This window comes from Talpa occidentalis, unplaced genomic scaffold (assembly GCF_014898055.3).
Source record: "Talpa occidentalis isolate TD23 unplaced genomic scaffold, MPIMG_talOcc4v2.1 talOcc4.3, whole genome shotgun sequence".
In the NCBI taxonomy this organism is placed as follows: Eukaryota; Metazoa; Chordata; class Mammalia; order Eulipotyphla; family Talpidae; genus Talpa; species Talpa occidentalis.
This window is the reverse complement of record NW_023603184.1, coordinates 42,936,877-42,964,614: the sequence shown is the minus strand read 5'-3', so window position 1 is coordinate 42,964,614 and position 27,738 is coordinate 42,936,877. Positions and strand designations below refer to the sequence as shown.

The 27,738-nt window shown below is 45.8% G+C and overlaps 1 protein-coding gene and 1 long non-coding RNA gene across 2 annotated transcripts in view; one reads left to right on the top strand and one right to left on the bottom strand.

Moving 5' to 3' along the window:
• Positions 1-27,738, top strand: part of TENM4 (teneurin transmembrane protein 4) — a 451,821-nt gene that overhangs the window by 365,174 nt on the left and 58,909 nt on the right. Inside the window, 5 exon segments of the mRNA XM_037523044.2 lie at positions 12,814-12,933; positions 19,071-19,332; positions 21,766-22,033; positions 23,550-23,693; positions 26,059-26,308. Coding sequence (XP_037378941.1) covers positions 12,814-12,933; positions 19,071-19,332; positions 21,766-22,033; positions 23,550-23,693; positions 26,059-26,308 — 1,044 coding nt within the window.
• Positions 8,998-26,894, bottom strand: LOC119255676 (uncharacterized). Its single transcript, XR_005127515.2, has 5 exons — positions 26,405-26,894; positions 25,853-26,063; positions 24,590-24,769; positions 22,820-22,913; positions 8,998-9,435 (listed from the first exon to the last, which is right to left on the bottom strand). It is a non-coding gene; the product is annotated as an uncharacterized LOC119255676 (long non-coding RNA).

Sequence of the window (27,738 nt, the reverse complement as noted above, 5' to 3'; positions counted from 1 at the left end):
GCTAGTGTAAGAGATGCAGCCGTACCCTATTACTGTGAGACTCCTGTATCCCGTGCCTCCTTCATCACTGACCCCCCCGTGCCTAACCCTCAATGAGCAGTAAAATGAATCAGTGAGTCAGCCATGGCTGAGGGCCTGAGAGCAGTACAGACAGAGCATCTGTGTCCCGGGAAGTCCAAGGCAGGCAGTCATTTGCTCTGAGAGCTTGTCGCCAAGTCCCACACGACAGGAGCTGTGTCTGGTGCTTCTCTGTTTCTGGGGCAGTTGGTACAGGATATGGCTCAGGATAAGCAACAATGAATGTCTGTTTTCAAAATGAATAAGCAAACAAACAAATGCAGTAATGACCTGAGACAAAGATTTTAGTAAAGAAGGTTGGCCATTAAAACATTACTTATCAAATTTAAACTCACAGCAACCCATTAGTGCATCAGGAAATCAATTTACTACGTCAAAACTTTTTTAAAGAAGCAAATTCAAATGGGATGGGGTAGAATAGAATGGAAAATATTGGCGTAACAATACATGAAGGTATGTATTTCATAAAACTTGTTGTGTGTGTGTGTGTGTGTGTATGTGTGACTGAGTAAAATGTATTGCTTACTATGGGTTTCAGTGGAACAGGATTTAAAAATGCATTATCGACTAAGGACATGACTCCAGGATAATCAGAGAATGGAGAAAGTTTTAATGTGGCTGTATCGTAATTATGGTGACATTATTTTCCAAATCAAAAGTCAAGAAACAAGCTCTAAGGTTTGACATTAAGAGGGTCCTAGAAAATCTGGGGTATATGACGCTAGTTCTCAGAGGGGGCAGGCGGGTGAAGGAAAAACCCAGAGAATGATGAAGCCGGAAAGGCAGCCTGGGCTAGGAACTGAAAAATGTTCTGACCCTGACCCTTGCCGGTTCCCTACCCAGGAAAAAGCCTTTCATCTCAGGACTTAAAACCTACTATAGACAGAACTGAATTAACATTGGCGCAACATAAGTCTTCAGAAATTCTCTCAGATCCTTTATAAAGGCACTAAGTTTCCAGGAATTTTGGAAATAGGAGTTGACATGAGGAAGAAAACCATGGAAAGGAGGGAGAAAGGATTATGTATGAATATACTCTGCATGGTCCCTGCTGTTCTAAAGTCACAGGCAAGTGTCAGAAGAGTTTTCCATGTGTCCACTCCTCACCCAGCCCCAAGCTTCGACAGGCCAAGCAGGAGAGATCACCTCATGGAGCAAATAAACACCAGCTTCCTGACAGCTGGCCTCTAAGCAAATTTATTATTGAATTATACTCCTGCGTTTTCTGAGCAAGCTGAGCTGACAGGCTACCCCATCAGTTTGAAAAAAAGAGGGGAGGGGGAGACAATGATAAATTACCCTGATGGAAGATGGAAGAAGGTAAAGATCCTGCTTCCTCCAAAATGTCAACCATTATATATTATTCATGTTGGTTTCTAAAAAATCCCTCCCCACATTGAAATGAATGTTTATGATGATAAAGCAATGAGGTGAATTTAATTCAGGATGCAGGCAGCAACTTCTCACATCATCCTGATGAGCAGCTAACAACTCCGGCTCTGCCAGTTGATCATCCCTTTATTGATTTCAAAACCGAATTACAATCTCTGTTTGCTTTGTAGCTTGAGCTTGTCCATCACAGGAAGCATTAACAGAGGATGCTGGGCTGCAGGGGAACCACTGGGGGCTTAGAAGGAGACGGCCTGCATTCAAGTCCTCGGGCAAATGAGAGCACGTAACCTCTGGCAAGTGACATGCCTTCCCCATCTGTAGCGTGGACTAATTCCACCCTGCAGATCGTTTGGAAGATTAGAGTGAGCATACCCAGAAGTACAATGGCTGGGACACAGTGTTCATTCAGTGCGAACGCCTAGTGCTACTGAGGGTCATCTGTGTGTCGGGCATTTTTTAAAATGCCTTATGCCCTTCACAAATAGTAACAGCTTTAAATTCCCCCTGAGTCAAACAACATGGGGATTTTTTCACCCTTCCTTTAAAGAGACTGAAGCACAGAGAAGTGACCTGGGATTGTAAGTGACGGAGCCAGCATTCACAGACAAGCAGGTTGGCCCCAGAGCCCATGGGCCAAGCCTCTGATCTCCTCTGCTTGTTCCTTTATATTCTCACTTCAGCATCTTCTATTCAGAAATCTCTCCACAATGCTGCTGCTCTGACTCTACAACCCCAGCTGCCCTGGCTTTCCCCCCACTACTGTACAGTGTGATGAAAAACTAACGTGCAGTAGGTCTGAGAGCTCCAGAGCCAACTTGACCTCAGAGACAGGCTCGAAGGCCACCCCCACCCTTTGTAAGCTGTGTGACCTGGGACAGGTCACTCACTCTCTCTGCCTCATCTGCCATATGATGCTAACCTATACCTCGTGGGGATGTCTGAGGCTTGCATGAGGTATCAGGGAAGTCAGCATTCAGTGGTATTAATGGATGTTATTGCTGATAGTACTAGAATTAGAGTTAATGTTTATTCATGTCAGCAACAGCATTAGTATTTGTACAGATTTTATTTATTTATTTTTAAAGATTTATTTTTATTTATTTATGCATACAAGAGCTGGGGTGTAGGCCAGAAGTGCAGTGAGAGGATTCACCAGAAACAGAGTGGGGAACAGAACAGACAGACTGACGAAATACACTGCTGAGGGGAGCAGCGGGCGAGACAGGAAAGGTCTGCTGCGCCATGTGGGTCAGCTCCCTGGCTGGGATCGAACTTCAGCTGCAGTGGCTGCCGATAGCTTCATAGTGCTGTGCTTAACCCCTTGCGCCACCAGGCAGGCCTGTATTCATATAGATTTTAGTGTCACCATGAGAAGTGAGAGGAAAATAAGAATCTTAGCCTGAAGCATCAGTGAGGTTATATAATTGATGCTAATATCCAAGAACCATGACAGGCAGAGATGAGTGGACCTGAGGCTGCCGGCCCTTTGCCTTAGAGGAGGAAACCTGGATCCAGGGGGAGCCCTTGTCTCAGCGTGGTAGTAGCAAAGCCTGAGCCTGAAGAACCTGGAATCCTAAGTGAGAGATCTCTCAAGCAGTGATTCCAGTGATTGTAAGTCAGGGACTTTCTTCTTTCCATCCAACACTAAGAGTTGAAATATTTGGAGACCCATGCTTCACGTTACTAGTATCATCCTCAATGGATAATAAAGGGTCAGGATTTACCAGAGGCCTCTGTAGTAAGTCTACCAGGCCAACCTTCCAGTCCAATCCTGGCAGCATCAAAAGTTGGCTCTAAGTGAACTCTATGGGCAGGGGCTGTGGTGGGGAGAGTTGCCGCCTCTGGACTCAAGAGATCTGCCTGCCTGCCTCCCCTGCCTCTGCCTCCTCTTCCCACCACTGTCAGGCCATGTGACTCCCACCAGTGGAGGCCTCTAGGCCCAACCCTCCAGGCCTCTAAGATGAACCTACATGTAAGGAGGACTTAGATCAAACCCAGCTGCTCAGCCGCAATTCTTCCTACTCATTGTCTGACTCTTTACTTGTTAGCTCTGCCAAATGGGTTTCTGTCTTGTCCTAGAATCCCAGCCTCCCTTTCAGTGTCTGAGTTTCTGATATGAGCAGCCTGGGACTGAAGACAGTACTTGTTGCTGGCCCTTCTTGCCCTTGGACCGCCCCAGGTGGTATCAGCAGCCTTATCTGACCTGCGGGCGCCCCAGCCTTGAGAGGAGGTGAGGAGCAGCTCCACCAAACTCGACAGTCACATCCTCACTGTAAACAAGGGGCTTCAACTCAGTCACCCTCAAACCCTTGTGACTTAACATTAGCCTTCTCCTGCTAATCGGAAGGAGACTGAATTTCTTTTTCCTTCTCCCCAAACACAAAATGGTCCGAGAGGAAAAGCTTTTCTGTAATGAACTGGAGCACTTCCCTGTGATGTTTATTCCACATACCCAGCAAGTGATCCGGAAGCCTCTGAGGGTTCTAAAATGAACCCAGTTCCAAATAGAGGAACTAGTGTCCCAGCATCTGGAAAGGGTCTGGTGCTGCAGGAATGTTTGCATGCCATGCTGGATTGACTGAGGAGGTTGCTAGATTGTATCTAGTTTATTGTTAACTATGTAACTATTGGGGAGGGGGTAGAGTTGGAAGATAAAGCAGTTATGGGCACTGCCTGCCTATAATTTGAATTGGCACATAAAAAAATGAATGAGGGCCTCCCTGGTGATTGAACACATCTCTGTGAAGCTGTCTGCAGCCTCTGCAGCATGGGTTCGATCCCAGCCAGCTGGGGAGGTACCCACATGGCGCAGCAGACCTCTCCTGCTTTGCCCGCTGCTCTCCTCAGCAGTGTATTTCAGTCAGTCTGCCTGTTCTGCTCCCCACTCTGCCTCTGGTGAATCCTCTCACCCTCCCGCACATCTGGCCTGTACCCCAGTTCTTGTATACATGAATAAATAAATCTTAAAAAAAAAATGACTGAGTGAAAATCTTCTCTACCACCCAGCACTGTGCTAGATGCTCAGTTCAAGTAACTGGGGCCTCCCTGATGGCCTAGGAGTTAAGTCTTAGCACTATCACTGCCACGGCCTGAGTTTGATCCCCAGCCAGGGAGCCAACCCACATGGCACAGCAGACCTCTCCTGACTTGCCCGCTGCTCCCCTTAGCAGTGTATTTCAGTCGATCTGCCTGTTCTGTTCCCCACTCTGTCTCTGGTGAACCCTCTCACCCCTCTGCACCTCTGGCCTGTACCCCAGTTCTTCTACAAAAATATATTTTTTTTAATTTAGGTAACTGAACTTTATTCTCATTTACCAGGCCTGTGATCACATTTTTTTCTCCCCTCAAAATACATATACATATACACTTAAACATGCACATATATGTGTATATACATATGCACATACTTATTTTTATACTTTAGGTTGCATAAAATAACTACATTTTTATTTTTTCCCATTATCGTCATTCATTTATGTCATATTTGTCAACATTTATTGAGTGCAACCATGGACCTACTTCCATGCTAAGCACTAGAGTTACAGTGATGAAAAGGACATGATTGAGACCCTCAAAGAACTAGCAATCTAGGAAAAAAGATAAGGTGTGTGAGCTCACAAATACACTGTCGTGGGATAAGTACATTGCGCTCTGTTAGTGAAATAAGGGAGTCACTTCTTTGTACCTGGGAAATCAGGAAGAGCTTCACTAAGGAGGCAGACTTATGGCAAGATTAGTTGGAATAGAGAGGAAAGAAATTCTAGGCAAATGAACCAGTGTGGGCATAGGCATGGAAGCATGGGAATGATGCCAAGGCTAGGACACGAGAAGTAATTTAACATGTCTGTAGCACAGGATGTGAGATGGAAACCAGGATTTGATCCTGAAGACATAGGCAGGGGCCAGAACCTAAAAGGACTCTGTGCCAAGCTAAAGAGTTTGGACTTTATCCAAAGAAAATGGGATACTGCAGAAAATGACCAGTAGGACACAGAGGTGCTGATGATGTGGTAACAGATAAAGTTTAGAGAATTGGAGCTCTTAAGTTTGCAAAGCCCCTCAAAAGAAGATCTGGTCCAAGTCCCTCCCCTCCAAGAAGTCAAGAACACTAGAAGTTAAGTGATTCAGAACAAGTTTTGTTGGCTTTGGCCTAATGTCATTGAAAGACATAGGACAAGGTCTGCTAGATAAAAATTCTTTAATTTTTTGCTAGATCCTTGAAAATTTTTAATCTCCTGGGTTACCTTTGGGTTAGCTCTGATGAGAAAAAACACTGTTGTATTTAACTGCACAGCAGATTTGAGGAGACTATACTGGGAGTAGGACTGCTCAGCTATCTTCTTGATTGCTGTACTTGCAGTGAATCATCTGTGAACAGTAGTGAATCATCTGTGAACAGTACATTACCTTGCAAGAACCTCTCTGTATTACTGGATCATTTTATGTGAAAGTTTGGTTGGTTGAAACCAGATTTCAGGAGTAGATAATGATGGTAGTACCATGTATAATTTATTAATAGACATAGAGTGGTGTTAATAAATACAAAGTATATTCTTGAGCCTATTCAAAAATGTTTAAAGAAAGGGTGTGCAGCAAAAAGAGTTTTAAGAGGTGTTCTCTGACATGCTGTTTTCTGAAACAGTTGAAACAAATTGAGATTCTCAGTTACAGTTAGGTACATAGCTGTGTCTGGCGGTAAGTGGCTTGAGAGGTGAAGTGACTTTCCTAAGTTCTCATGGATAAGTGATGAGTCCTGAATTGGAACCCTGACCCACCCTCCTCAGTGACTATTTCAACTCTTTCAGGGAAGTTCATTCCCTGTTAGACTTTATTTTCTCGCATACATATGAGAAATTTGAAAGATGATGAAGAAGGTCTCTCCAGCATGTCATCACCAATGGTTCTCGGGAATATGTATCAAGGTAGAAGACATCAGGCTAAAAAAGCTGGTTAGGGAAAATGAGGCAGAGCACTGAGTTGGAAAACTAGGGAGAAAGAGCTGCAGAGCAGCCACGTGACCAGGCTGTAAAGACTGTCTCAGAGGCTGCAGAGTGGGCAGAGTCAGGCATTGATTGGGGACCCCTTGATGGGTAGTTTTTCAGACTGTGAAGTGGGTCTTCTCATTTGATCTTAAGGTTTTTTCAAGATGTTGGATAAAGTGTAGTAGAGGCTGGAAAGATCCCAGGCAATCTGCTGGCTCATCCCTTGCATGAGTCAGCAGGGAACTCTTTAAGGGTTTGTGCAAGTGAGGCATAGAAAACTTTTTAAAGTATGTCAAGCAAAGGAGTGATTTACATAACCCTTGGTGGCATTGAGCGCAAATACTTTACAGCAGAGAAAGGCTAAAGTTTCTTTTGGCCACCGCGGGCCCAAATGGTTACTACAGTCTCCTGAATGCCAGCTGCATTAGCTGTTTGCATTCAATAATGTAAAAAGTTAAAGCTGCAGTCTTTCTCCCTTCACCTTCCTCTGTCCGTATAACACACATTGAACAACAAATCTAACTTAATTTCTGGCATTCCTTTTTGAAGGTTTAAAAAAAAAAAGAGGTACAGATGAGTAAGCTAGAAAATCAAAGTAGTAGGGTTGCAAGCTGAGACTGCTTCCACCCCAAGGGAAGGACCGAACCTGGTGTGGTGCAATAGAACACCCGACCCTTTCAGTCCCTGGTCCCCTAATCACATCCTTGTCAGGGTCAAGTAGCTCCAAGTTCTCTGTCATCACCCCTGCTTCCAGTTACAGAAGCACATCAGTTCTGTACTCCTCAAAAGCATATTTTGTGCCATGAATTCAAATTCCAGGGCAAACACCTGTTTTGGAGTAGGCTTTCTTTGGTTTACTCAGAAATGAACATCAACCTTGCTGAATGCTAAGAATACAGCAGTGAACACATGTGGCCCCTGCCCTAAAGCAGCTCCCTGACTGCTGGGGAAAAGACCGCTCCAATGTGTGACATAAGTGAGGATCTTGCAAAGGCAGCCCAGAGGGGTAGAAGTGTGGGGGGATCACTAACTTCCAGATAGGTCTTGAGAGTGAACAAGTAATTTTTAAGTAAACAGGTCAGGTACAAGTTTCCAGATAGAGGGGACAATTCGGTGATAAGGATCAGTATTGCGTGACCTCCTTTAAAATTCTGAAGCCACATGTAGTAGAGCTACATGAGCTAGATTGGGTGGCACCAGATAAGAACCATCATCTATTCTTAAGCAACTTTGGATTCCACTTTACATCGCGTTGGAGAAAAGTTCAGCATGGACAGAGGAGAGAATAGAGGTCTAGAGTGATCGAAGATTCTCCACGGTCATACTGTCAATTAACGGGGTCAGGACAAGGAACTGTGTCCCTGCCCAGGATGCTTTCTGCCCCTCTGACCCTGAGTGACCCGAGTTTCTTCTTTGTTGGACCCTGTTCCGTGGGGTTTTGGTCTCTCCAACAGTTTCCGCTCTTTGTCCCAACTCTGGCCACCATCCTCAGGAAGCCGTCAGGCAGAACTTTCCCCTGTGGCAAGGTGCACAGGCACCTCAGTCAGGCCCTGGGTGCGGTTGGACTCACACCAGCATGTTTGATGCCCCCTTGGCCTGGCTCTACGCCTTCCTGGCAGAGTTTAAACAGCCTAATTGCTTGCTTTGTACCCCAGATGCCTGACATATGCCAGACCCATGTATTGACTCAGTGGTGTCAGAGACAAACTACAGTCGGGCATTTCAAATTGGCTTTGGTACGCACCACCCAGCAACAGGAGACTGTCGTGTCATTCATGTATTTCTATAACTCCTGCACCTAAAGTCACCCAGTGCCTAGCTTATAGGAGGTGTCCAGTTTTGTAAAGTGAACTTAATTTTAGTGACTACAGATACATAACACAATGGTAAGATAAGTGGTGAGATCAGGACCTCAGAGTAGAAAGTCCTAGTTTTGAGTAACAGCTCAGCCAATCAAGTTTTTTGCTGAATGACCTTGAGCAAGTCTTTTCTGAGTTTCAATTACTTGATCATTTTACACCAGGGAGTGATAGCCCATGCTTTGATGAGGTCCTGGAGATGTGCGGCCCTCCTGGATCTCTGGGAGTGTGTCAGATAGCGAAGTAAATGTGAACAAAAGAATCCTATGATGATCACGGTCAGAAAGAGATTCCTGTAAGGCTTAGAAGAATCAAGAGGAGAGGTGATTAATTGTGCCAGAAAAGGTCGGTAACAGCCTCCCTGAGGTGATGACAGATTAGCTGGGACTCTGAGGAGTAGAAAATAATACCCCAAAACTCCATTATGTCAGACAGTGACCAAGGGGGAGAAAACAGGTCAAATATAGCACTTGTGATTGGCAGAATATAGGAGCCAGCTGGAAACCTGAGATGGTGACGTGATTTGCTCCCCATGTTGGCGATTTCTCACCAAGGCTCTTCCATTATGGGATTTCTCAGCCCAGGCAGCAACTACTTGACCCACATTGACCCTTGGTGAGGGTGTGTGTTCCAGGGGTGCACAGAAACCACTTGCACCAGCTCACAAGAACGGATTTGGTTTTTTCGATCTTAAAATTTTATTGACAGTCCCCAAGGTCAATTTTTATTCTTGTTTTCCACAAATCATGGGAACAATTTAAATGACATTATTGATAATACCATTTATCTAATGCAGTTCCTTTTTTAAAGTTTCATTGAGTTACTACCTTCCCTCCCCTAGCCTCTGATCTTCCCCCACCAGCTCCTTCTGGAACCAGTATGTTATTCATGGTCTAGGAATTATTCTTGTTGTTTTACCTGTTTGTTCTCTTTGGTTATTCATATTCCAGTAAATGTCTTTCAGTTCTGGCTTAGTTCACGTAGCATAATCACCTGAAGATCCATCCATTTTGTTCCCAAAGGCACTATTTCATCTTCCTTAATAACTGAGTAGTATTCCATTGAGTGTCTATTCTCCAGTTGTCTGTCAATGGTTCCGTGTCTTGCTATTATAAGTAATGATGCTATGAACATAAGAATGCATAAATCTTTTCATACTTGTGTTTTCATATTCTTTGGGTAAATCCCTACCATAGGTCTTGTTGGATCATAAGGTGTTTCCATTTTTAATTTTTTGAGGACTTTCCCTGCTATTTTCCATACAGACTACACCAAATTACATTCTCACCAACAATAAATGAGTAAGAACTGATGATGAAATGTTCAGAAATTCCACAAGATGATTTTTCTCTACAGCTATTATTAAAAATTAAATTATATAAAATTAAAATTAAGTAAATTATATTAGAAACATAAGTAATAAATAGAACTTATCATTTGCTAATTGTTTTCAATATTCTACTATCATCTTTGCTCTTGAATTTATTATTTTTGGGGAGACTAGTGCATCTCTGGTAGACACACCATGTAACGGTGGTCCACTGTGCATCTCTTCCCAGCTCCGCATTCAGTGGTATCTTCAGTTGGTAGTGTGAAATCAGCCATGGTGGAGGTATTTACACTACAGAACTAGGCAAACACTACAAATTATAAAGCTATTTTTCTTTCTTTTTTAATTTGAAAGCCAATTGTTAAATATCTGCCAGTAAATGGCATTAAATAAATGGAAGAAGGAAGAAAGCACTGGAGAGCACAGCACGTACACCTTTTCAAACTTTAATGTGCAGCAGCCCACGGCAGAAAATACATTTCAGAAGCCTCCACCGAGCAGATGCCCCATCTCCTCTGTTTAAGGGAAACCTTTCTGTTCAACAGGGCCTTCTTGACAACTGAAAATCATGGCCAAACAGTTGAAGGATGGGAGTACTTTTCTCCAAGCCTTAATTCCCAAGCCAAATGCCTGTTTCTCAAGAGGCCTCTGCAGCCTGCAGGGGTACATGGAGTCAACTTAATCTTCACCAGAATCCAAAGTAGTACACAGAAGCCTGGGCTAAAATTCCATCTGCTCTGGCTTGCTAAAGTGCAAGGTGCATGATAGCCAAACGGTGCTGATTTAATGTTTCCCAATTATCAGGAAATCCCCAAAGAGAGATAAATCAGAGGAGGCTGGCCCACATGTGTGTGAGGGGCAGCAGCCAGGGCAGCTATGAAAAGGAAGCCATCCCCAGAGAACTGGTTACTATCCAGGCCGAATCTGAAGGCACATATGTCAGGAGAGGGCTGGACAGTAGCCAACACCAGGAGATGAGATCTGTTAGTAATTCTCTGGAAGGACAAAGTTCTAGCAATAAGAAATTCAATTTTCCTCCATTAAAGAAAGCATCTCTCAGTACTGGTTGAATACAATTGATGGAATAAATCTTTCCCATTAGTGGAGAGATAATTTCACGTAAATGTATCGGGAGACCTTCAAAGCAGGACTGAGTCTTTGCTGAGCTTCACCCGCTTAACTTGTTTGCCATGTAATTGCATTTAGACCAAGGGCCTCGGAAGGAAACCACTGACTGAATTAGCATTAACCAGATTGTGTGTAGCAAGGTGGGGTGGGCGGGCAGCTCAATGCATTGTGGGTAGCTGTTCGTGCCTTCAGAAAGGACAAGCTGACACTAGCAAGACCAGCTGCTTATAAGCTTGGTGTTAATTGCTTTTCTCATCAAACAGAGAAAAGTTTATCACTTCTAGGAAGGTAGAGATGTAGGCACCTAATAAAGCAAAGACTCATCTGAGACCTTTTTTTTATGAAGGCCCACAGGCCTCATTAGTAGTTATTCCCTAGGCCGGAAAAGAAAAAAAAGCCTTCTAAACCAAGGTGAGTGGAGAACATTGTCTGGAGACAGTGCCTATATCTTTTCTCAGATTTGTCTTGTCAAGCAGGCTGTGTGACCTGGATTTGGGACCTGGCTCTGCCACCACCTCCCTGTGAGGACCCCAGATTCTTCAGCTGGCTTTTCTCTGATTTCTCCAGAGACTTAGATTCCAGAGTTGCCTTCGGAACCACCCCAAGAAAAGACTGGATACCCACCTATATTTCATCTAGAACAGATCTTGTGGGGTTTTTCCCCCACAATTATGGGTCCTTAAAAATGGCATCTTCTGGGCCTCCTTGGTGGTGCAAGGGGTTAAGTCTCAGCTATGAAGCTATCAGCAGCCACTGCAGCACAAGTTCAATCCCCAGCCAGGGCTCTACCCACATGGCACAGCAGACCTCTCCTGACTCGCCCGCTGCTCCCCTCAGCAGTGTATTTCGGTAGATCTGCCTGTTCTGCTCCCCACTCTGTCTCTGGTGAATCCTCTCACCCCCCACACCTCTAGCCTGTACCCCAGTTCTTGTATGCATAAAATAAATCTTTTTTTAAAAGTCATCTGCTAAAAAGATTCTATTTCTAAAATATTCAAAAACCATCTTTCTTGATGATTTCTAATTGTCTCACTTACTTGTTCAAGCCACCCTATTTTTAAAAAAAAATGACATAGTACTTGTTAGGCATTTGCAGTCACTGCAGAGAGGAAGGGTGAGAGGGAGGGAAGAAGGAAGAAACAGACTTTGACTTTGCCCTCAAAGAGCTCATGATCTAATAGAGAGAAGACGCTTGCCATGTGTGGTAGGATATCAAGGTGTTTCTGACAGATCTGGGAATAGAGTGACTTGTTCTAATTAGGTGCATCAAGAATGGCTTCCGGGAAGAGGCATCATCTGAAACTGGGTCTCAAAGGAGGAGAATATTGGGAGAGAGGTGCAGGAATGACATTTGAGGCAGATGGAAGCACATTACACAGACACAGAAGCTTTAAACAACATTTGCCTGGCAAGTTTGGGGAAAGCAGATGGTTTGTTGTCTGGAATATAGATAGGGAGTAAAGAGGGGGTATTGGGAGAGGTGATGGGTTCCAGAATTCACTCCAAGGGGACACTAGCATCTGCCTTTGTCCCATCTCCAGTGCCACATGAGAAGAAGTGCCCTCTGTCCTGTATATGTCTACTTGCAATGAAACTATTAATGACAATAATAACCATTCCTCTGTATCAGGGTGAAACACAGAGACCCAAAAAGCTGTCATATACTTGTGTAAGTTTAGAGAGCTTGAAGGTAGTAGAGCTGGGATTTGAACCCAAGTCACGTGACTCCAGATCCACACACATAATTACACTGTACAGTCCTCTTGAATCAACTTTATCTCCTTACAGCATAACATAGGATCCCTAGAAAATAACCTCTGAGTGAGATATCAGAAGACATATCCCAACAATAACTCTGGAGGACATTTGACACCTTAGAGGCAATATGAAAGGTTATTGTCATCTTGAGAGAATACCTCGTGCCCTGAATTCCAAGATATATCTGAGTGACTTGCTTCTATCTTCTGGTCTCTGGGGGTTCCCCACCAGCCCGGGTACTGAGCATGACAAGTAGGTCATATTTTTCTCTCTTCTGTACCCACAGGCATGCATGCGTTATCCGTGGCCAAGTGATGACATCAGATGGGACCCCACTGGTTGGTGTGAACATTAGTTTCGTCAATAACCCTCTCTTTGGATACACCATCAGCAGGCAAGATGGCAGGTAGGAGACCTTTTTTGGACCAGAATTAATGCAGACCCTGCTCTTAAGGGCTTGCCACGTAGCCACTGGTTGGATGATAATGCAGAAAGAGGACCAGACTTGAACTCAGAAGACCCAGATTCGTATGTCCAGCTCTGCAGCTCACTAGTTATGTGACCTTGGATCTGACTCTGGCGGGCATCCCTTTGCCTATCAATTAATCAGTGTCTCCTCATTTGGCTTTCAGAGTACAAGATACCTTATACATATTATCCTGCCCCATGGCTTATGACATAAAATACCAGACCACTTTCTACAGATCAGCCAGCTCCAGAAATCTTAGCAAATCACACCAATGTGTGTGGTTACTATCTGCAGTCACTTAGGTGGTGGAAGCCACTGGGTGATTAGAGATCATAAGAACCTTTGGGTTCTTAGGAAAATCCTCAGTGGAATAAAGTAAAATTTCCTCAGTCATCCTGGCTCTTCCATTTGCTAGCCCTATGTTCTTAGACAAATCTCCTCACCTGGCCGGGCCTCAACTTCTTCATCTGTTAGAGAGCCCTGATACTGTCTAGCTCACAAGTTGGTTGATGGATGGGGAAGCACCTTGCACATAGTAGGTATTTAATAAATCTTAGTTCTCTGCCCTGCTCTGGTTCATTACTGTATTTCCAATGTCTTGCACATGGTAAGTACACTATTAACTATTAAAATTACAAAAATATTGAGTGATGAGAAAGTGATGGTTACAGGGTAAGCAATGAGAATATTTTGAAGAATAGGGGAGGGAAAGGAGGAAAGTAGGATATTTAGACTGTCAGTGGTGACAAGTCCTCTATTTTTAATAAAATCAGGTGGTGGCAGTCCATCTGGCTAAGTGTAGGCCCATAAGGTTGATTTTCACTCTGTGTTGGAAATTATGCTCCAAGCTGATTGATTTTTAGCACCTCTTTAATCCAATATCAGATGTGAACATGTCCCGGCCGAGGTGATAATGAAGTAGAGGCTCATCTGTTTGTAGACATGTGTGTTTCTGAGACAGGGTTGGCAAGCTTGGTGTGGGGCACCCTCTCCTGCACCCCCTATGAATGGGAAGGGGCCTAGCTGGGAGAGGTTGGCTGCCAGTCCCTATAGGAATACTCTAACCAGGCCAGGCAGCCGCCCTCTGCCCCACACATTCCACCTCAGGAGCACCCCAGTGCAGACTTCCAGTGCAAGGTGAGGTCGTGTCCTTCCTCCTGCTGTCCTTACTGCTGTCCTTACTGCTATCCCGCCCCAGGGCTGCCAGCCTTATGGCAACGGCAGATGTGAGCATTATAGGCAACGAGTATTCCGACTACATTATTACCAGTTGTGAAACAGTTATCAAAAAGGAGACTTAGGACTGCTCATTTTTGCCGTGAAACTTGCCAGTCAGTCACTTAAGTGAAATGGCATATCGCCAGTCTCTGGCCTTGCTGTCCTTGGTGAGGTCCATAAAACACACGCGCTTTACTTAGTTTGGTGACCCTTGGGAAACGCCCACTACCTCCCCCAGGCTTGATCCATCCTGTTCCTGCTGCCCTGATGATCTCTTACCCCTTGAGAGCCTGCGGGTCCCAGGAGGGATGTATGAGCCCCATTTACTGCCTCCACCTACTGAATTACCTCATAGCAGTCAGAGTCACTGCAACTTATCACTCAAGTTTCAGAACAAATTTTCCCAATGCATTTAGGGGTTTAGATTTTTTTCCCCAGCTTCATTGCAGCACAAAGTAATGGAAAGTCATTGTATATGTGGTGGTGAGCATCTTGCCCTTCCCTCTTCCCTGACAGGCCTTTCTTCTCATAGCCCAGGAGAACATCAAAGCCTAGAGGTCTAAACTGAAGGTGACAGTACGTGCAGGTGGACTGGAAGTCCAGGAACCAGGCCTAACTCATTCTTTGTAATGTCCACTCTCCAGCCCCCCTGAGACTTGCCTTTGTCCAGCTCCCACAACCCACTCACACCCCCACACACACACTGAAATACCAGACCTCAAGGCCTAAGAGGAGCTCATAAACAGAAAACAGTAGCAGGGAGGTTAGCCAAAACTGTCATTAAAGAGTTAGAAAATAGAGGGCCTCCCCGGTGGCGCAGCGGTTGAGCGCTGGGTTGCGAAGCTGCCTGCAACCTCTGCAGCCGGTTCAATCCCCGGCTGCTCCCCGGCCACCGGAGGAGGGTCCCACATGGCGCGCAGACCTCTCCTGCCGCCCGCTGCTCCCCTCAGCAGTGTACTTGGGTCCTTCTGCCTGCTCTGCTCCCCGCTCTGGCTCTGGTGAATTCTCTCACCCTCCCGCGCTTCTGACTGTACCCAGTGCATGTATAAACCAAACAAACAAACAAATAATAAATAAATAAATAAGACATGCCTCTAGAAAATTAAAAAAAAAAAAAAAAGAGTTAGAAAATAGAAATCAGGGTTAAAATGTGAAGAATAGCGGACAAGAGAAGCAGTTCAGACTCATTGAATTGAAAATCGGGATTATACAGAGTATGCTGCCCCGGAATAAAAGTACTTTGCTTTTCCCATCCCTTGTCTCATTTATCTGATGAGGATGATTTTGCTTATGAACTTCATTTTACAGAGGGAGGTTGAGGCTCAAAGTGACGTAACTCACCCATGCAGTAAACAGCACTGCTTGGACTGGCCCTGAGCTATCTGGGCTCCATCTGAGAACCAGGCCTTTCCTTGGGGTCAGATTCACACCCTTGTCCACATCAGGGTTTCCCTGCAAATGAGCGGGCCTGGCCCCAGCCCTCGGCCACATGACTGGCACCCAGCTTGCTCACAGAGAGAGTGTTTGTCTTTTCCACCACCACACACTCAGCCTTTCACAAAAAGAGCTTATAGTTTGGGCCAAAATTCTACTTGATGATTCCAAATGTTCTGTCAAAGTACAGATGCTGTTCAGTTCTATGATAGGAAAGTATTTCATGGGGGAGGGGTAATATCCCTCAAACTGTGGATATTCTGAAGAACCAACACCTGAACTCTTAGTTCAGAATAATCACCTTCTTGAATTACTTATCAAAGAACGGTGATGCCCACCTTCTTCTACCCAAGTGTGGGTCCAGAAAGGGCTGAGTGAGAAGCAGGCAAAGTGGATGGAAATCTTCTGCCAAGGACAGAAGGGTCCAGACCCGAAGCTTGGGGACCCAAATCTGGGGGCCCTGCCTACCCCAGAGCTAGGACAGATCAGTGCAAAATGCTTGCAGGTTTCAGAGGATAGAAGAGCAGTGGGCCCAGTCACACAGGATGCATTTATCAGGAATAAAGGTCTTGCATTTTAGTCTCTAAAATCAACTGCACAGATGAATGTTGGGTTGATTTATGGTAACTGCCTAAGAAGGGACTTAGGGTGTTTAGTGGGTAGTGGGTTCAGGAGAAATTGACAGTGTCATTCATGCATTCATCTTATAAAACTTTAGCGCTCAAGCACTGGGTTAGGTTCTAGAAAGACTGAGTGGAATCAATGTCCCTGGGCCAGCAAGCTGCAGTGATGCGTGGATCCATGTGTGCTATGGGGAGGGCCACGTGTGGAGTGATGGGACCCCAGAGCCCTGACTGGAAAAGGAGTTCACTCTTCTTCTAAAACAAGCAAGATGACGACCGGCTTTGAAAACTGCATCCCCAAAGTAATAGCTAAAAGAATTTCGTCCAAAGAGATATCACGGGCAGGAGGTACAGGTGCACAGGATCATTGTCTCGAATTCCTGAAGGCCAGGAACAGAATGGCAGGAGGAACAGACTAGTTTGGATTTCCCTAGCAGGAGGAACAAGACCAAATGGATAAAGAGCTGTAAGGAGAGTGAACCAGGTTTAATTTTTTTTTTTTAAGCCAAACAGAACTAACCAGATTTGGGACCTGGGACAGTCCCCCTGTGGCTATTGCAAGTGTGTAGAGCCCAGTGGCCTTTGATGGTGGCTCTGTAGAGGGGACTAAAGATCAGATTGGGGAGGGCGATGAACAAAGCCTGGGTGACCAGCCCCCAGGGACGCTGTCACAGAGCTCTCCTCTAGCTGGGGGGTGGGGATTCAGTCTTCTGGTTCCCCTTTCACTTCTAAGACACTGTGATTCAAATGGTGCCAGTCTCTTTCTGCTTAGCTATTTTGAAATTTCAAATATGGTGTAACCTATCATAATTAGAACTAAAATTGCTGTAGTCATAGAACCTTCCCAATTTCAGAATAACCATCTGAACTTTTATTTTTTTTATTTTATACATTTTTACATCATTTTTCAATTTTGCACAATGTATGCACTTTCATCTTGGTTTTAGTCCCCATACAATTGCACCCCCCCCCTTGTTTTGATCCTACTCCCTCCTCCCCTCCCCTCTAGTGTGTCTCTTGTTTATAGTTGCTTGTTGATTTTGATTTCTACTTTATCATAATTAGTCTTTTTCCTGGTCCCTTATTTAGATTTTCTAGATTCCTATTGTGAGTGAGACCATCCTGTATTTTTCTTTTTCTTTCTGGCTTATTTCGCTGAGCATGATCCCTTCCAGCTCCATCCATGTTGCTGCAAACTGCATGAGTTTATCTTTTTTGATTACTGGATCAAGAAGATGTGGTACATATACACAATGGAATATTACTCAGCAATCAAAAAGATGAACTTTTATGTTCTTACAGATGAGAAAATTAAGGATCAGAGAGGCTAAGTGCCTTCCCCAAGATCACACAGTAGTTTGCAGCAGAACCAGGACTAGGCTTAGTCTTCCTAAGATGGCAGCAAGGCTTATCCTGCTGGGTTTTCACTTCAGTTCTAGGAGGCTCTAGAACACCATGGCAGGAGCCATCAGCTGTCCTGTGTCCTGGCAAATGGCTCCCCATGAAAGTGGTTATTACTTTAATTTGGGAAAATTCTCATAGTGATTCATCCCCTGCCCCCCAAATAGAAAATACTTTCTGCAGTTTCTCCCTCTGTGGCTGCAATCAAGTCATTTAGGTTTTAAATGCTCCTCAATCAAGCAGCTGGTTTCTGGAGCTGAAAGTTTGGATTCTGTCACTGAAATCCTTAACTCTAAAGACACAATTCCTAAAATTAAAGATGAGAATGAGTAAACCTTGAAATGTTTCCAGCTCGAAGCTCTGTTTACATCCTGGAATCACTACTTGCTTGGATTTTAAAATGTCATTGTGTCTTTAAATGTGCAGTCTTCACCCAGAGTAAAAGTATGGATCGTGAGATACTAACTTCATGACCTAGCACAGTGCTGTTCACCACAGTGAGGAGCAGCTCCCGCAGGGGAGAGACATGCGGTTTTTACCTGACCCTTCTTTGTGATCTCCCCGCTCTTTTATAGACTCCAGTAATCTATCAGGAGACATTTTTACAAAAGCCACTCATTTTTAAAAATTAAATGAAAATAGCAGTTCTCTAATAAGTGTTTTCCATTGTCATTTCAGAACATTAATCAAAAGCTAAGTTCAGCTGGTCTTCCTGGTTTTGGTAATTAGAGAAAAACACAGAGCTTCCATTGAAACGCTGGCCTTGGGTGGGGACGTGTACCCTTGCCCCCTCTGGCTCAAAGCCCACCCCTGTGTCCTTCACAGGAGGTGACTCCTGTGGTTGGGGGCCTGCACATGGGTGCCCCACATGCCCCCTGCAGGAGTCCCCCAGGGGGACCTGTGGTGTGAGGCCATGTGAACATCCCTCTTTATGGGTCTTCAGGCTTGAAAAAGTGCTTTTAGTGCTTTGCTGCATGCTACAAAGGGAATCACGTACAATGAAGTTCAGGAGCTGCAGGTCTGCGCACAGCCACTGGGTTAGCCTGAGCTCTCCCAGGGGCTTTTCTGCACCATTTTCCCCAGCAGGAAAGCATCACACCCACTGTGTGCCTTTGGGCTGTTTTCCTGCAGACATCGTTTTTGTTGTTGTTGTTTTTAATAAATTTCCTTTTTCCCTCCTCTTCAAGTCAACAGCTTATTTAATAAATTCTAAAGTACATTGAAAAAAAAGTCTTTGAGGTTTTAGAGTCTCCCTCAACAAATGTTCAGGCCCTTTGTGTAATTTTTTTTCTCTTTTTTGTCCTTTCTTCCTCCTGCTCCTCCTCTTCCTCACCTCCTGGCCTCTGCTTTTGCTGCCGCCCCTCCTCTGCTCCTCACCTTCTTCTCCCAAACAAACAGCTTTGACTTGGTCACCAACGGCGGAGTCTCTGTCACCCTGCGGTTCGAGCGGGCGCCTTTCCTCACGCAGGAGCACACCCTCTGGCTGCCCTGGGATCGCTTCTTCGTCATGGAAACCATCGTCATGCGACATGAGGAGAATGAGATCCCCAGCTGTGACCTGAGCAACTTCGCACGGCCCAACCCAGTCGTGTCTCCATCCCCACTGACGGCCTTCGCCAGCTCCTGTGCAGAGAAAGGACCCATCGTTCCAGAAATTCAGGTACCATTTTGTCCAATTCATTTCTCTGGGCTTCCGTCTCGTTTTGGGGGGTGGAGGAGATTCTCAGATAAAGGGGAAAGAGGTACCCCAGCCGCCCATCACACAGAACCAGCGCCACACCCCCCAGTGGCGGTGGTGTCAGAACATGGGGCCACACCTTTTACACACTTAAAATACATGAGCACTGAACACTGCCTGGCGCACTCCACCATTTAACACACTCCCCTCTTTCCACTGTGCCATCCGGTTCACTTCCACTTTCCTTTTCCCCAACCCCCCAAAACCCCCTTCTCATTATTTCTATTCAAAATGTTTATAATGAGAGGTTCTACCAGGAGTAAGACACAGGATCCCCAACAATTAGCCTTAGAATAAAAACTCAACGAGAAAATATATATGAAGTGTTTAGCACAATGGCACCTAGTAAGTGCTCAATAAATTTTAAACATTATTTTTAAGATGAATAATTAATTTATTATGCTGATGATTTTTTACGTGCTCCGCCTTTTTTCCTATTAAGGATTGCTCTGGCTCGAATCTATGGACCCAAGTGCTTTCTTTACTTAATTGCCATCAAAAGGGGGTAATTTGGAAAGATGCATTTTAGTCTGATAGATTCTGTGCCTAACACAGCTGTGCAGTGTTGAGTTCCTTCACGATCCCAGCCAGATTTCTAAAGGCTCAAAGGAAGGCGGGGGGAGGTAGAGCTCTGGCAGTGCCAGAGCAGGGAGAGGCCCCAGTTGTCTGCCTGGCTAATGAGCACTCCAGCCATGTGCATGTTAATGACTTGCCTACACTGAAGAGCGGGGAGTGTCTCTATGTGCATGTATTTCATGCCTGACTGAGTAAACACATCTCCCCGTGTGTGCCCTGCTGAGTGGCGTCACACGCCAGCTCATATGGAGGAAGCACAATCATTCTGGAATTCTCATTGCACCCGCAGGTTGAAACCTCTCTCCTTTTCAGAGATTTGGCGCTAGTCTCCAGTCTCAACTACCAGGTTGACCTTTCTCATAAAATGACTGTCAGTGGAGAAAAGAGCTTGCTGGAGAGAAATAATTTGTTACTCAACCCTGGTTCAGCTCCAGCTAGATCCTCTCCCAGGACAGGGACTCCAGAACAAATGAGGTGAAAGGTCCCACCTTCTTTACAGTGCTCCTTGGACTGGGTGTCTGCAGACCCACTTGGGTCACTAACCTTGCTTATTATCCAATTCATGGAATACATGAAAACAATCTTGGGTTTTCCCAGTCCAATCTTTGGCTAGCCTTTGCAAATACTGGGAATGTTAAGGAAAGGAAATATTTATGAGAGCATCTGGGGGGCCCTTCAGCCCATGGCGTAGAGCCTGCTGTGCCGGGAACCTATCAGCTCTAATTTAGGAAGATTGCTTTGGCTCAAACACAGACCTTAATATCTCCTGTTGGTTCAGGAAAATGGGCTAGGGGTCAGAGTTCACACCCTTCTGTCAAAAGGACAGAAATCAAAAGACTTTCTATGTGAAGGCCCAAGTTCCTCTGTGAACACATAGTTAAAATAACTATTGTCCTTTAATGAATATGCTAACCTTGATTGACGTCACGTCCCCTTCTTGAAACAGAGCCCAGAGCATCAGACTGATAAACGTTCTCTGCTGCTGCCATGTGCCTGAGTGTCCTGGTGTTAATTTAAACATCCCATCTTGGAACTGAACAGATAAGGTGCTGCCTTCCCCCACCACCCTCTTCATCTGACACTGGGGACCCGCTGTGGCCCAAGACTCCATTGGGTCCATTCTGCCTCTTCTCATGGAGGAGGTGGGTGTCAGCCTCAGGTCCTTGGCAGGCGGTGCCCTCAACTCTGCATCAGTGTTGGGTCAACACCTCATAGTCTCTGTTTACTTTCCTGGAGAGGAAAATCATGTGAAACAGTTCTTCCTTTAGGAAAGTTCTGAGAAACAGTCCTCCTTGTGGTGCTGTGTGCCAGGTACTTCATATGTGACCTACTCAATCCTCGGTGAGGAAACGGAGATTCAGGGGTGCCATGAGTGTTCTAGGATGGCACGTCGAGGGGTTGAGAGGCAGCATCATGCTGAGTATTTCCCCACATGATCTCTGGGGTCCTCCCATGCATGTGCTGGGATGAGGAGGACCTGAGGCCTGTGTGGTGTGGTGGCGTGTGCGGGGCAGGTGGCGTGTGCCTCCTCTCCTGCCTCTTGTTTTTCTCCTCCCCACAGCCTGTCTTTCCTTCTCTTCCTTTTTTCCTCTTCCTGCTCCTCTTTACACTCTGCCCCCCCTCCTTTTTTTCTTTCTCTTCTAGTTCCTGCTCTCCTTCCCTCACCCCCACTCCCATTTTCTCCTCTGCTTCTTAAATACCCAGAGTCCAGGGAGCTGTGGCTCCGTTCCCTCCACCTGTCACCCCATGATCACCTCTTGCTGTGATCTGTCTCTCCAGGCTTTGCAGGAGGAAATCACCATCTCTGGCTGCAAGATGAGGCTGAGCTACCTGAGCAGTCGTACCCCTGGCTACAAGTCTGTCCTGAGAATCAGCCTCACCCACCCCACCATCCCCTTCAACCTCATGAAGGTCCACCTCATGGTGGCGGTCGAGGGCCGGCTCTTCAGGAAGTGGTTTGCGGCAGCCCCAGACCTGTCCTATTATTTCATCTGGGACAAGACAGACGTCTACAACCAGAAGGTGTTTGGGCTCTCAGAAGCCTTTGGTAAGGCCCCCAGCCACAGGACTCAAATCATCCTCAGACAATTGCATCTGGGGGAACAGGGCTCTTTTCCTCCCTCATTTCTTCTTAAGTCCTTGCCCCAGAGATATCTAAGCCTTAGTTTGTACTCAAAGACCTGAATGTAGAAAACTTGACCATTTAAAACAGGGTTACAAAACCAAAACCCTTGAAAAACATCACGGTGGCTGTGATGGGCTAAAAGAGATTGTCAGTGTCACAAAAACAGACCCCCACGGCCTTGCCCTGTCCACGCCCCACAGTCTGAGAAACTGGACTTAATGGTTTAAGATCGGGGAGCCTGGAACTCCTGGTTTCTTCACTTCTTGAGGCACAGGCGCTAAGATCCTTCCTTCATCAGAAATGCTTTTTGACCTCTTTCCCTCATTTCCGGAGAGGCTGTCTCTTTGTTGTCATTACTACTTTTTTTAGATGAAGCAGGAGGTGAAGATAGCCTCCCCAGGAGTCCCAACCCCACCCAGACCTCGGACTTTTGGGGGGATGTCTGTGTTCATTTCAGCTTCTCGATTAGAGCAGAGACCCAGAGGGTTCAGAGCTGGTCTGTTAGCAAGCATTTAGAGTAAGCATTTAGAGTAACAGCCCGAAAAATCCCTTCTCATTTTGAACAACTCCAATTTCATTCCCTTTCTGGATTCGGTAAGAACATAACGAGGAATAGAGAAGAAGTAATGTGGGAAGGAGGGAGGGAGGGAAGGAAATGAGGCGTGTCTGTTAAGTGCCCACTCAGGATGGCATTCCCCTCCTCTTTACCTTAGTATCACGGTCACCCTAACAACCATCTATGGGTCAGAAATTGTCCTTAAATTCCGCTTGCGGAAGCTGAGTCTCGGAGAGGTCAGGTGACCTGCCAAAGAGAATCAGAAGGAAACAGAGCTGGATTTTCCCCAGATCCTCCCCAGGGGTTTGCACCCCACCCTCACCTGAAGAGCACAATGGAAGCGAAGGTGCACCTCTCGCTGCTCCCAATCCCTTCTGTAGACCAGCGACTTCTGAACAAACCAAAGTGCATTCCCTTGGGGAATATTATGCAGAAACTATGGATTGGAAGACCATGTGGTAATAGGGAAAATGCTCATAGAATAATGCTAAGTTAAAAAGACTGATTATGGGGCTTCCCTGGTGGTGCAAGAGGTTAAGCACAGCACTATGAAGCTATCTGTAGCCTTTGCACTAACTTTCCACTATTTCAAATAATGCTGTGAGGACTTTTTTGCCTAAAATATTTTCCATACTGGTATTTCCCTGGAATTGATTCACATTTAACTTTTCCTAATAATATGCGATAACTCTGCCAAGAAAAAAAAAGGGGGATATTAAGGCTCAGTATCCTCATGTTAGTATTGCACTAAGATCTGGTTCCAAATTAGAAATAGGATCATTTTTCCCTTTTCTAAAAAAGACAAGCGAGAGCTTTGCATGCAGAGTGAAAGCCAAAATGAGCTTGCACACCTATGCATTTTATGCCTTTTGGTTTTTACAGTTTCCGTGGGTTATGAGTATGAATCCTGCCCAGATCTGATCCTGTGGGAAAAAAGAACAGCTGTGCTACAGGGCTATGAAATTGATGCTTCCAAGCTGGGAGGATGGAGCCTAGACAAACATCATGCCCTCAACATCCAAAGTGGTGAGTGGATTCATAGAATTTCTGGAGCCAGACCAGGGGGTGACCCTTGTTTAGTAACCTTTTGCCCTGCCAAACAACAAAAAAAATGCATATGTGGTCAGTAAGTCAGAGGATTAGGATTAGTCAATAAATATTCCTTGGATGCCTGCTCTGTGCTTGCCATTCCTGGGCATTAGGGGTGCAGAAATGAAAGTCCCAAGAGTTTTCACTTTTGGCAGACATTCCCAAGTTATTTCATGGCTGTGCCAGTGCCATCACTGAGGGTCGTGATGGAGGCACAGGAGAGGAGCACCTCACCCAGCGTCTAGATCAGCAAGGTAGGCCTTTGCAGAGGATTTCTGAATGAGTCCTAAAGAGACTATGGTCAGCCCTTTGTATCAGGTAAGGAGTACATTCGAGGCAGATGCAGTATATGCCAAAGTGCTGAGATTCAAAAGACAAATAATTGGAAAGAACATTCTTTGTAGTTTCAGAAAAAGGGGGAAATACAAGGAATAGCAAAAGCTCAAGCTGTGCCCCTGAGCAGCTGGCACCCAGGTTAGGGTGATTAGGACTTTTGATTTCATTCAGAGGCCAACATCAAATGTCTGAAAAGACTGGGGCAATCCAGTGACATCATCTGTATTTTAGATAGCACACTCTGACTGTGTTCTGGAATAGGCCAACTTACTACAATAACAATGTCAGATGTTGCTGGCCTACTCTACAGATGAAATGAATGCCTACCAAAGAGATAGCATGTTTGGGGTAAGGGGGGGAATTGATAAAGCCATGACACAGGGCAAGGAGACCAAAAACTAACCTGTGAGTAGTAATTAGGACCTGTTGGTCATCAGTGTCAGAAAAGTCAAAATATACAAAATTGCCATCAAGTGCAATGTTTATTTCTTACTCACCTGGAAGTGTAGAGAAAGATAATGCGAGGCTGGGTTAGCACTCTGTGGAGTCAGAGTCCAAGTTCTGCTCCTCAAGTTGCTCTACTAGGGCCTCCATCCCCAAGGTCATAGTTCAAGGTCATAGCCTCCATCCCCAAGGTCACCTATTTACCAAGTCCAGCCCTCACATCTACTTTGTAGCTGGAAGATAGAAGGGAAAAAACTATGAGCAAGCCTCTTCCACTGTAAGGACACCACTCAGCAGCATCCCACACCACTGCTTCATCAAGGGCCAGAATTTAGTCATACACCAAGTGTAGCTGCATGTGAGGCTGGGATTGTAGTCGGTTCCAGGGACTCATTGTCCAGCAAAACATCAATGGTTCTGAGACCACCGAAGAAGGACAGAGTGGATAGGGTGGATATGCCTGGCACACTATATGTGCTTGTGTGTATGTGTGTGTGTGTGTGTGTGTGTGTGTGTAGAGTTGGTGTGTGATGAGGTAAAAAGAGCACAAACAGTAGAGTAGAAAAATGATTAGTCTATGTAAAAATGAATAATACCTGTTTAGTAATGGACATCTTCAACAAAGCTAACAATTGACAGCCTGGGAGAAGATTCATATGGCCTGTAAAAACCCAGACTCATTCAGACTTCAGTGTGGGAGGGGTGAGGCAGAGGCAGAGTCCAGTTCGGAGGCTGTGACAATAATACAAGTGATAAAGGATGATCGGGGCCCCACAGAAACTGGTAGAAATGTGAGATCACTGATCACTGATAAGCTTACAGTCCCCAGATCACTGATAAGCTTACAGTCCCTGCATTTTGCCTGTGGAGAAAATGAGGCCCATGGCAGTTAGAGCAGTGCTGGGACCTATGCAAGATCTGGGATCAGCCCAGTCATAGCAAAACCAAGTAAAAATCCCTATCTCTTATCTCTGCCTTGGTGAAGAGAGACTGTGAGGTTTCTCTCATGCATTCTTATAAGCGTTTATTGGTATCTACTCATGTCCAGTTCTGTGCTAATCATGAGATACAGAAGGGGGAAATTTATCTCCTTACTTAAAATGGTCTCCATCTGAAGAGAGAAAAGTAGGTTAATGCAATTAAGAAGCCATGCTACACCAGAGGCATGGACTAGGTGCGTGGAGTGTGTGCAGCCTGTTTCGGAGGCATTGAAGCCAAAAGGTTAAGATCCTGGACTCAGGAACACTTACCACCTGTGTGACCTCAGGTGCCACTTGCCCATCCCCCTGTTAACGCAGGGGGATAATAGTACCTACCTCACAGAGCTGTTGCCATTCAGTCAGTAAAGCACTATGTTTTAGGACACTCTGGGTTTCCTTTTGGGGGTAAGGCCTGGGGAGACCAGTCTGGAAGTGAAAGGTGGAGATCTTGCATTCCTTGCAAAATCAGGGTGACTCTGTGATCAACCGCTACAGAGAGCTGGTTCTTCACCCTGAGTGATTCTGTTCTGTCCTTGTCACAGGCATCCTGCACAAAGGAAATGGGGAGAACCAGTTTGTGTCTCAGCAGCCCCCTGTCATCGGGAGCATCATGGGCAATGGACGCCGGAGAAGCATCTCCTGCCCCAGCTGCAATGGCCTCGCTGACGGGAACAAGCTCCTGGCGCCCGTGGCCCTCACGTGTGGCTCCGATGGGAGCCTCTATGTGGGGGATTTCAACTACATCCGAAGGATCTTCCCCTCTGGGAACGTCACCAACATCCTGGAGCTGAGGTATGTAAGGCAATGTCTTCCCCGCAGTCCCTTTCCCATCCTCTGGGCCCAACTTCTTTATCCACTTGGCCCAGAGGAGGATAGGACAGACCTCACCTGTCAGGTGCTAAGACTTTTCACTTCCCAGCTCAGTGGCTTGACCATAAACGGGGAACCTTAGGGACACAGGTGCTGCTTTCCAAGGGCAATGTATCTAAGCCACTCCTGGGACTAGCAGATGTCCTTGGCATCCAGACAGTGTTGAAGGCTCCTAGCAACCAAGAATTAGACTCCTTGGAGCTCCTTGAATCTTCTTTCTGTTTCCTAGCACCAAACTGATAGGAATTAGTCACAGGAGTTCATTTAAGGACGACGGAGGGCAGAACAGACAAGCCCCTGAGCCAGTGTGAACAGTGCAGCCCCGTTACTTGACATTCATCAGAGTTAGGAGCATTTCTCTTCAGTTATCCAGTACTGAGGCCAGGCCCACAGACTAAAACTGTCCATGCCTCTCTGTTCCTAAGTGGCCGCAGAGCCAGCTGTGTCAGCCCTGACCACAAGTGGAATGGAACGCAGCCACACTCACAGCCCACTAGGTTGGGTTTTCTCTATGCCTCCCCACACCAGGTCTTCTTAGAATCAGAGCATTGTCTTAGAGAGGGTTCTAGAGTTGCAGAAAAGCCATGGTTCTACACAGGGGAGCCCCACTTTCCCTCCCAGGAGACACCATCCCAAGTTCTCCCTACAGCTGCTTTAGGGAATGGGTGCTGCCCATCTCCTGGCCATGTGAGGAACAAGCCCTTGAGCTGGAAGCCTTCCTCCAGAGTGGCCAGGGCAAAAGGAAACTCACCTTTGCTAGGCTCCTAGTACTTGCCCGTATAATAGCTCTGCCGGGTGTGTATACCTATTGCCCTTCACAAACAAGAAAAGGGAAGCATGAGGAATTTGAAGACCTATCCTTGGTCCAGCTTGTAGAGTGGCAGGCTCATCCACATCCAGAAGGCCATCACACATCTCTGCTGGCCCAAGTATTATCATCTGGTCCGATGAGGCCCACTTTTGCTTAATGCCTTGTTAAGTTCTTCCCTGCTGGTAGGTGCCTGCTGAGAAGCTCACTCTGCAGTGCACATGTAAGTAAGGCTTCCTGCTGACTGACAGCCACCATGGCCCTCAAGAGATGTTAGTATTCACCCCCTCACACACACAGGGACAAGTGAAGAAGAGGGTCTTTGGCCACGAGAAGAATCACGTGCTATGGACTCATAGGAAATCAGATATCAGACTGAATGAGAACCAGGCCACTGATGGAATATTCTCTGCTTTTCTTCTCTTTTATATGAGTTGGACTGGCATAGACATCTGTCAAGGGGCAAGGAACCTTTCACACTATCTTTCCATCTCCTGCTCTGTGATCGAAAGAGCCATGGTCTGGGGGGCTGGGGGTGGGGTCA